This window comes from Clytia hemisphaerica, unplaced genomic scaffold (assembly GCF_902728285.1).
Source record: "Clytia hemisphaerica strain Z4C2 unplaced genomic scaffold, Clytia hemisphaerica genome assembly, whole genome shotgun sequence".
In the NCBI taxonomy this organism is placed as follows: Eukaryota; Metazoa; Cnidaria; class Hydrozoa; order Leptothecata; family Clytiidae; genus Clytia; species Clytia hemisphaerica.
Window position 1 is genome coordinate 311,568 of NW_027104218.1, and position 10,585 is coordinate 322,152.

General features: G+C 33.6%; 1 protein-coding gene across 1 annotated transcript; it reads left to right on the forward strand.

Moving 5' to 3' along the window:
* Positions 1-913: 913 nt before the first annotated feature.
* On the forward strand, positions 914-9,165 carry LOC136815777 (stAR-related lipid transfer protein 3-like). The gene is made up of 16 exons (XM_067072225.1): positions 914-1,279; positions 1,961-2,041; positions 2,375-2,455; positions 2,896-2,958; positions 3,265-3,351; positions 3,634-3,682; positions 3,929-4,004; positions 4,178-4,242; positions 4,532-4,617; positions 5,108-5,200; positions 5,572-5,634; positions 5,932-6,027; positions 6,655-6,734; positions 7,323-7,427; positions 7,859-7,952; positions 9,025-9,165. Exons 1-16 carry the CDS (start codon positions 941-943, stop codon positions 9,127-9,129), a joined length of 1,563 nt encoding a protein of 520 aa, XP_066928326.1. The 5' UTR covers positions 914-940; the 3' UTR covers positions 9,130-9,165.
* Positions 9,166-10,585: the final 1,420 nt, after the last annotated feature.

The following is a 10,585-nucleotide window of genomic DNA, read 5'->3' on the forward strand; positions in this document are numbered from 1 at the left end:
CTATTAAACTAACTAGGGTATGTACTTGTTTTAAAACAACATTTCATTTTTGATTAATCATTTTATTATTCAAAAGAAGGTCCATTATATTTTAACACTTGTCCTTCCGTGACAAACCTCACTAGTTGTGTCTCGATAAAATCACCTGCTTACAGAGTCTAAAAGTGCGACTCGGTTGATTTAAAAGTTGAAATTGGAAAATTTAAGGGTTATTTAAATAAAAAATCACAGTTACTTATTTTGTTTGTAAGATTTTTGATTTTGTGTTTTGGTTGACGACTTTTCAATTTGGCCCTGATATGGTAACATGATTTGCCGTTTGATTGCTTCAATTATGTTTGATTATATTTGTTTTTAAACAACATTGTGAAGTTACAAAAATCTGACAATGAAATTCTTTTATGGGGTTTCAGGCAGCCTTTGGCCTATATCCTACTTGGGATTACAGTATTTCGGTAATCAAGACAATAGCTTAAAAAGCTGGTGTTTTGATGCATTTTTATAAGATGGTGAGATTGAGATATTGATTGTCCTTTCCTGTATACAGATCTGTGAAATAGTCAGAACAAAGTCATCAACCAAATGAAACTTTCCAATCATAAAAATTTTGCAGAAAGACCTGAATTTTAGCCATGATTGAATAATATTTGCAAAAGTTCAACTTTATAAAGCAGTGCTCAGTTCAGGAAATTGCATTAAATCATCACAGCACTGCAAAAATCCACATTCAATTTTGAAGCTTTTCCTGTTATGTTACAAAATTTTGCAATTTCTTGCCTTTGAACCAAGGACCGGGTTGAAAGATGACAGGTCACTCATGTCTTTCCTGAGATTTGGAAATTTAAAGCAATTTAATACATTCCTCACTTGTTCTCATGATTCTTGCTTTTTATACTATACTGTGTCTTTTCAGTAATAACACTTTAAATGGAAAAATAAAATGACATCATCCAATCAAGGCTCTTTGCACACTTTGGGTGATGAGGGTGCAGCAAATTATATTGAAGAAACCTTGAGTGACCAAGAACCATTACTGTCCAATGAAATCCCACCACCATTGCACCCAGACCCTTTTCATAATGTCCCAAGACAAGCAGACTACGAGAATCCTCCAATCAACCCTTACTACATTCAACAGTCTTATGATGATCGGATGAAATCAACTATTTACGATGAAGACACACACTGTTTTTCAATGTCTCGTGTTCGACGAATGTTTTGTTTGTTGTCACTATTTGATTGTTTAATGACTTTCTTGATGTGGGTTATTTATCTTCAGGTTTGTTATAATGTTCATCCCAAATTATTCTGAAGAATGCATTTGCTTTTCCAATCAATGACCCAAACTGATAATATAGTATTTTTTTCAGTGTGTCCAGACAAAAAGAACAAAATATAAAAATAAAAATCCTTATATACTTTATAAGGTTTATAGCCCAGGCAAAAATAAAAAAATCTAGGTTTCTGGAAACTGGCCGGATGAAAGAAAGAAATTTTCTGACCTGTTGGCAGACTGTATAGTTCATCATAAAGAAAATTAAGTTTGCCGTTCAAGCTATCAAACGTTGTTTGGTTAGATATTCCCACTTGTAAATCAAGTTTGTTCGTTAGTAGTTGATATATTAGTATTCAGGGCTTACTTTATACTGTTTTTACATGAAAGTTATCTTTAAAGTTCTATTTCAATGATCTTAAGTTAATATAGTATCAAATATAGCAAAAAAAAATCTTTTCCGGCCAGCCGCATGAGATCTTTTTTCCTTCACCCGCATTCTGGAAACACTACATTTTTTTATTTTTGCCCTATGTTCATTTATTTATTAAATGTCTGTTTTTATAAGGATTAAATAAATTCCATCTTATTTCAAGTAATGGAACTCAGAGAGTTTTTCAAACATTTGTTTCACTTTTTCCTGCTTAGCGCTTCATTTGTTTGGAATATTTTACTTATCCTTTTCAGCTTTCAGATGGTGGAATTACAGATAATTTGGCACCTGAAGTTAAAAACCTCACAATCCACACTTCACTATTTGATATAGTTGTAAGATTGTTTATGATTTTATATTAAACCCAAATTCCTAATTTGATACTTTTACAGTATTTGAAAAAGATTTATGGGTTATTTAAAAAACCTAAGGAGACTTGTGCACACGCATTGTGGTATATCCCTTTTGTCTAGTTTTTCTTTTAGAATGATTATATTTTTCAATTAATTTGTCCTGCAGTAATTTCTTTCACGGTATTCAGATAGAATACTTTATAGAAGTGAGTACATTAAAACTTGTATGTTTTCTCACAAAGTAAAAGAGGGTGCAACCTGGATTTTTATGTACTTTATATGTATCAATCAGTTATTTTTCATATTCTTTTCCAGTTATGTTCAATTACGAGGTCACTTGTTTTGTTATTATTCTATTCTTGTTTGATCAAAAGCACAAAATGGTATGCTGTCGCAGTAAGTTCACTTTATAAGCGATTTTCCTTTTTTGCCCCCCAGACTTGCGATTTGAATGAAAAGAAAACACCTACATTTTTTTCCATTGATTTATTCATTTAGATATATTGATTTGGTACCCTGTTTTTCTATTTTCAGTAGTGTAATGCATTTCCCTTGAATGCATTAAAATAACTACCCATACCCTCTCGTGCTTCTGGCATGGATTGACCTAAGCAAGATTTGTTCACTCGTCAAAGAGACCTCTACGAGTAGGATTCGAACCCGGGGTCAATCATCTAAAGATGAGTTCATCACATTGTGATTTATTATTCAGGGTACAAATCCATGGTATAATTTTGCTTTGATAAATTGTTAGATTGTTGTTTACAATGACTGATTTAAGGACCGTTACCACTATTTTGCCATTTTTTGTGAAGCTTTATTTTTATATTTTTCAGTTAACTACTTCGGCAAGTACAATATTTCTATTGATGAAGGTCTTCTTGCTCAAAGGAGAATATGTAAGTGCCAGTTAATCATTTCTTTGATTTGTAAAATTTTTGAATTTTTTATGCCAAGTTTTTTTAACCAAATCAATCTCTTTCTTTAATGTTAAAAAATGTTCGATCCCAATTTCAAAGCTAGATTTGTAACGAATATCTTTGTAAGTAAGATTATGGTGTTTGTTTAGGAACGAATTTTTGCTAAAGATTTTAGATATTTGATGAGCAGTTTTAGACTGAGCCAAAATCTTCTTGTTCTTAAAAAGTCAATTAAATGTAAATAATATAGACTGGACTCAAATCATTTTCTTTCTTTATTTCCAGTATCACAAAGGAAACCCGATCAATTTTTTCCTGATTATATTCTCATTTATTATTACGTGGTGTGAAGCTTGGCATTTCGATTTCAAAGTAAGTTTTGTTTTATGATGACGGCCTTTTTTGAAGTGAAGTCGAAATTTTACCTTTATTTCTGAACCTCCAAATTATCAACTATGACTGAACCACTGATCTTTTAATAAATAAGTCGAGGGGGTCTACGTTCCATTTTCCTTTCGTTGTATTTGATTATAAAAACAGAAAAATGAAAATTATAACTTTGATAAGTGGAATGAAAAAACCTTTTCGTTCCTATTATGTGCTACCTATGACAATAACTCTAATGAGCAGCTTTGTTTATTTTTTCTTGGTTAGGTTATCCCGCAAGAATTACAAACCAAAAACTTGGGAGATATCAGAACAAGTATGTAAGCCACAAAAATATAAGACTTTAACCTTCCTTCAACTACATAAGCTTTGAGGAAAAGTAATCATATACATTATACATAATACATTTCGTTTTGAGGAGCTGAATTTGAAATTATAGCTCGACAAGTAGTGTAAAAATAATTCGAAAATTCTACTCCCAAAGGCCTCGTCATAATAAAGAAATCAAACAAGAAAGGATCATTTTCAAAACTTTATTGTAAATTCTGTTATTTCATTGAAGGTTCTTTACCACCGATCGCTGGAGGTAGCTTCTTAGCAAGCGATCAACAAAGGAGACAGAATAACCGGGGTGGAAGGTAATTTAGATGTTCATCCCGTTTGAAAGTGGCTCTTTTTTTAGGGCGTCATACTTTGTTGATTCTGTATTTTCAATACTCATTTGCATCATTTGTTCACAAAATTCTAAATACTAAATCGTCATATGATTAAAGTAGGTAGCTTTACTGCTAATATTTATTTCTTGTTTTAGATCACGTTTTGGCGCGCCATCAAGCTTTTACACTCCTTATGCTGGGTCCAATTATTATGGTGGAGGTACAGTATAAAATTAACTTCGATGTCCCGCGATTGTGGTAAAAGTAAAAAGACGAATTATTTACCGCGATTACAAGATGTAAACGAAGATACATACCTTTTCACAGGATAACCCTAACTGTTTTTGGGCTTCTATAAGAAGTAAAAAATTGTACTCAAGTCTTCATTAATCGAATTATAACAAAAGCTTTCAGTTTAAAGCCGCTGCTGTCTGACCAGGAAATACACGACACCAGGCTGATGTATGTATTAACTTTTTATAATAATCGATTTATTCTTTTCTTGATAGGTAAATCACACATCAGCGAGGAGAGTGAAGATGATAGTCAATGCAGTGATATCTCCGCCGAACTTGGTAGACTCTCCGATCAAGAGGTATACTTTCTCATTATTTTAATGTCTATTTTAAATTGTTATTCTTAATTGACAAGTTTCTTAATCGAAGTTCCGTCATATTTAGGTTTTTTTTCATGGTTGATTGCAACTGGATTATATACATTTTTTAAAAGCACCTTCAAATTCAGGCTTGTTATTGGAGTTGCATAGCAACCTAGCTCAACCCTAATAGTAATATCATACCAACTTTAATTCTATACCATATTTATGATCTAGTTCCAGGATACCTCTTTTGCAAAATTATTGTATTGTATACTACCCGGCATTTTTTTCAATATACAGTGGACTAATGTTAATTCGAACTTCTATTATTCCAATGATCTTTCCTTAATTCGAACTTTTGGTCCCTGTCAAGAGAAAACCCTTGTACCATATTTGTATTATTCGAATATTTTCTAATGCGAGAATCCCCACTTGAGTTTGAGTTAGCGGGAAGTTACAAATTATGTTGAAACATCATTGTTTACAGGATCACGCATTGATTCGTAAAGCCAACGATACTTTACATATGGTCTTCCGAATGCTCTATATCAGTGATGGATGGAATATGTGTCGCGAGGAAGTAAGGCGGAAATTTTTTTTTGAGCCTTCTGTGATAATTATATCGGTTTGAAATTGTTCATGATAAATGACTCTTACCGTCCATATTGTGGAAGCACTCAAGGTCATTGCTTACGCTGACAAACAAATGTACACTTATCTAACGCCTTTTTGATCGGATCAATAAACATTGCAAAATCTTAGAAATGCCTAAAGATAAAACGAAGTGTAACAGAATGTACGTATTTACGATCCAAATGTCTACCTGAAGTCCGTTCTTTTCACGTGATGGAAACCATGTCAGCATAATTAGAACAATTCCCTTGAGGGTGGCTTAAAACGAAATTTTCTTCAATTGATCGTGATAATTCAGTTATATCTCTTAATTTTCAGAAAGACAATATCATTGTACAATCTCGTAATTTTGATGGTGTTGGTAAAGTTTATAAGCTAGAGGTATAACCATACTCTTCTCTGTAATCCTTGTTGCAGGAACTCAATGCCAGTCTGGTCCTAGTTGACTTCTGTGTATCTAATCCCATCTTCATGGGGCCAAGAATTTTTTCGAATCATAGAAAGATTCAAATTATGGAGAGCATTTTATATCACTTTCAAGCTACGTGGACAAATGCTGATTGACTAAATGAAGAATCAGCTGACAATTGCTTTATAACTTCGTTGTTTTGTATTATGCTAGAAAAATTTTTCAGGTCATTAATTTATTTAATTGTAGATGTATCTTTCATTTTTCAGGCAGTAATTGACGTAAATAGCTCAGTGTTGGATCAAGTATTTTGGGTGGATGTAGATTCTCAACCTTCTTGGAATGCCTCCGTCAAAGAATGCAGGGTAATAAAGTCTTCCTTAAGGTCGATATTTCATTACAAAAAATGTAGTTATTCCATTGTTGGATCTTACTTGAATGTTGAAAATTGAAATGGACTCATCTAGTCTAGCATGCCAAAAAAAGAAAAAGTAGTCTGCATTTGCTAGATGGGTATGTCTCTTCAGCGGTGCAATTTGCTCCATCTGGCCCTATACCAACAGCTATCAGAGCTACTTCAAGCGACCGTAGCACGAAGGTAGAGCATCCAGCTGCGGTGCGCAAGGTTGTGGGCTCGATCCCCAGCCGGGTCATACCAAAGATTCCCAAAATGGTACTTGATGCCTCTCTGCTTGGTACCTCTCTGTTTGATGCTCAGCAACTAAAGAGACGGATCAAGGGTAAGTGGAGAAATCCAGGGAAAGGAGTGGCGCCCTCCCCTACCTTCGGGTAGACAGCTATACGAAAAGGGAGCCTTCGGGTCGCCCTCGACTGCGGTCGCAAACTTACTTACTTTACTTTAATCTAGCATTCTATTCGTTTTGTAAGCACGCTTCTTTCTTTATGGCATAAGCTTTTCTCCGATCAGTTGCGTTTCATCTGAGACCTCTTTTTCCTCCAGTACTGACATTTTGTCCTCGATTTGGTTTTAGATTCTCCGAAAGATCAATAAACTATCAGATATAATTTACAGTGTGGCGGCAGAAGCCGGCGGTGGCATTATCTCTTCAAGGTAATATGTTATTTAAAGCGCTTGGGAAGATATTTATTATGCAAGCTTTAACGTTTTGTTAAAAAACATCGGTTAAACAGATGGTTAAGCTCGAGATATTCAAGTTTTTATTTTATTGTCGTGCGGAATCTTGATTTTGAAAGTAGTTAGATAAAAAAAAGAAGGATGAAAATAGTTGAACCTGAAACTTTTGTCATCGATATTACAACAAATACTGAAAGGGAATAGATCGCAATTGTAGTTTACGCACGCGCTGACTCGCGGTGGTTTGATTGCAAAAGGTAGATTACACTGATGATGAAACCATTTTTGCCATCATTCAAAAAATAAAATACACACCTTTTTTGTAAGAACACGAGCCTGAAATTTGGGAATAAATCTAAGAACAAGTCATGAACAATCTGAGCATCCACTTTTGAATAGAGAAGGAAGCTAAGTGTATTAAGAACACATTGAGAACATCTGAAAACCTTAAAAATTTCAAGAAAAACTGAGCAACCAAGTGAGACTCCGTCTAAATCTTCTGGTTTTTAGTATAAAAAGCCTGTATCTTATTTAATCACACAACTATTCTGTTGTTTTTTTCAGAGATTTTGTCAGTCTGAGACGACGTAAGCGTAAAGGACCGCTAACTTTACTTTGTAATGTCAGTATTGAAACACCTCTTATGCCACCTGTATCAAGTATTGTCAGGTTTGTAAAGCAATTACTCTCAGGTTCCAAATAAATAGGGGGGTCGGAATAAACGAGGGTTTTGGAAATTATGTTGGAAAAAAATCTTAATAAATTGAGGGACCTTACTGTTGTAGATCAAAACAAGGACTTGATAGTTTTAATCTAAATCTTTCTGAAAACCATTTTATGATTTTAACGGTTGCTTGGAATCACTTACTTGTTATTAGTCCTATTATCAACTCTTATTAATGGAATGAGAAATCTTGGTCATGATTTTATGAGGGAAGTAATTAGGGAATTATCTAATTGCAAATTTCTGGTAAAACTCTAGTTTTTAGCCTTATTACACGTTGAAAAAGGAGTACATTCGGTAGTGTTTGCCAACTCGATAATACCAAGCTTTTCTTGCTTGTTTTGTAACTGATTCTTGTTTTTTTTTATGTCAACAGAGGGAAGAACGGCCCTGGAGGCTGGGTTCTCCGTGATATTCCTGGTGAACCAAATAAAACAGAATTCATTTGGTTATTGAATACAAAATTAGGTGTAAGTAAACGAACTTTCTTTCTTTATTTTTTTAGTTTTTTTTAATATGCTTTGTCATGATTTCTGACAATTACAATAAGACCATGTTCACACGTTACTGTTCCGTTTCGCTCCGGTATGATTTCCGTTACGTATCGAGTATGTTCACATGATCTCGGAACGTTTCGGAGCAAGAAAGCGGAGCAGTTCCGTTCCGATGAAAAAAGTGGAGCGAAACAGTTTCGATCTGTATTGCTTTGTAACGTCTTCTTTTTGACGTTTCGAATTTTGACGTTCATACCATAGATTTATAAATTTTGACGTTCATACTTGTTTCGGAACCGTTTCGTTTCGGAACGGAACAGAACCGTGACGTCTGAACATGGTCTAAGTATAGAGTAGTTGGCGAAATATATAAGCCAATGGTTTACCTGGCTATGTGGAATGGTTGCTAAAACTTGCTAGGTTCGATCAAGCGAGGACGCATTGTCCTCCCGAGTCGTTCGAGTATATAGTTACTATACAATTAGACTGGAGTCGTTTATAATGCGTGTAATACTGATAATACCAATACTAATAATAATAATAATAATAATACGGGATTTAGTTTGTATAAACGACTGGAAGAATCCGGTGTTCCAGCCTTACAGATACCCCGGCTAGCTACGCAGAAACTTGCGTAGCGAGAAAACAATTTATCAAGCAACAACAAACTCTCAAAACGAAATCAACTCAAATGAAAAACTTTCAATACACAAATCCAGACATATTTTTTTTCTCAAGAATTATTTTGAGAAGGAAAAAATCATAATTGCAATATTGACACTTTTCTTTTGTTTGGAGTTAGTGCACAAAGGTTTCTAGACGACTAAAATTGTTCCATTCATTACTTTTTGCTTTATTTCTACTATGTATAAATTAGTCGTCTAGCTTGCTAGACTACTATACAATAGCAGCTCTTTTAGTCGAAGATGATCCTCCAAACGGTGGCATAAAATTTCATGCTCTGTGAAAAAAAACAACTCTTTTTCCTTTTCATATTGTTTGGTAGTGATCAAATAGAATTCTTTATTTCTTGATATTTTGTCTTCAGGGCTGGTTACCTCAAAAACTGGTAGAAACATCTCTGGCAGGTGTTATGGTGGATACTGTAAGAGATATTCGTCAACATGTATCAACTACACTGTTACCTACGTAAAGATTACCTCGAAGGGAGTATAGTTTATTTTAATTTCACACCCCTTGCAACTGACCTTGTGGGGAAAAAAGATTAGGCTAATTTTGCGTCCAATGAAAAGTACCCTGAATAATCATTACTTTCAAAAAATTTACTAAACTGTCATCCCGTTTTTGAAAAACGTTAACATTTTATTTGTGGTTAATTTTTTCGGTCTGTAGAATATGAAATTCATTTATTAAAGTACAAAAAATTATATCTTGACTGCAAAAGTTTCTCGCCCTGTTACTTAGGAGCAGTAAGACTTTAACCCTCTTTGTACTTTCGTGTATTTGAAAGGGTCTTTTGTTTATGAAAAAGCCGGTTCTAATTTTCTGAACGGCAGGAGCAAACCTTTGTTTTTGATTTAGAAAAAAAATGCTAAATTAGACTTTTCAGCACTGCTGTAAGATTTTTATTAAAATTTAATTAGGCGAGACCAATTTGATTAGTTGCTTTACGGGCCCGACCGACCCTGAAATTCCGAAAATCGAAATAAAAATAAAATTGATTTTGGTAATCAATAATTCTTCTTTTATTTTTATTTTTTCGCCGACCGACCGACCCACTATTTTTGGGTAGCTTGGCCCGTAAAACAACCATTTAAATTTGCCTCGCCTTACGTTTTAAAATGAGATTTTTATATCATTTTGACCTATGGTTTTTAAGTTTGAGTTACAAGTTGTGGCTTTTACAGTCTTTAAACTTCATTTTTTTGTTTAACTCTTTCGAAAGTCCAGGGTTTTTGTAAAGTTTTCTTGTTAATTTTCCGTTCATTGTTGACAGTTTTTACATGCCAAATTTTGTAAATGATCTGACACTTTTCTGAACGCCAAAGTTCCTACAACAATTACTACAACAATTGTTTATAGAAATTCTGGGTAATATCAAATAAAATGTAAATTTGAAAATAATTTTGAAATTTTATGTAATGATGCATGCATAGACTGGTATATCTATTCCCAGCTATTCCTTTCATTTTGTAATTTTCGTTCTTTTTTTTATTTTGACTTTTCATTGTTTTTGTATTTTTTATATAGATATCATGCGAGAATTTCGAAATAATATATATTAGATATGGTTCTAAAACTTGACTGTTTGAACCCCTGAATCACTGTTTTAAAAAACACCTTGCATACAAAACCTCCAAAGTCTTTCTTGTTTTTGCAAAAATTAATTTTCGTGAAAATAGGCCTCCCCTGAAATCTTTCAAAATTAATTTTCAAAAATTTTGATTTATTCACTAATAAAGCAATTAAATTTGTGTTGTTCCGTCTATGGTTTTGAATGGTTTGTTTGGGCAAACAGAACTTGATGCATGCTTCACATATTGTTTATGAAATCAAAATGTGACAACTTTCATTTCACGGCAGTAAACAATTGGGAAAACGAAAACAAAACTCATTTTCCGTCTTTCTAAGGCTCTCCATACATTGAG

Excerpts from the sequence above, each read along its gene's own strand:
- LOC136815777 (XM_067072225.1), top strand. The coding sequence starts at position 941 with ATGACATCATCCAATCAAGGCTCTTTGCACACTTTGGGTGATGAGGGT. Across the intron at positions 4,243-4,531 it reads GTCCAATTATTATGGTGGAG|GTAAATCACACATCAGCGAG; the intron begins GTACAGTATAAA and ends TTTTCTTGATAG. Across the intron at positions 4,618-5,107 it reads GTAGACTCTCCGATCAAGAG|GATCACGCATTGATTCGTAA; the intron begins GTATACTTTCTC and ends CATTGTTTACAG.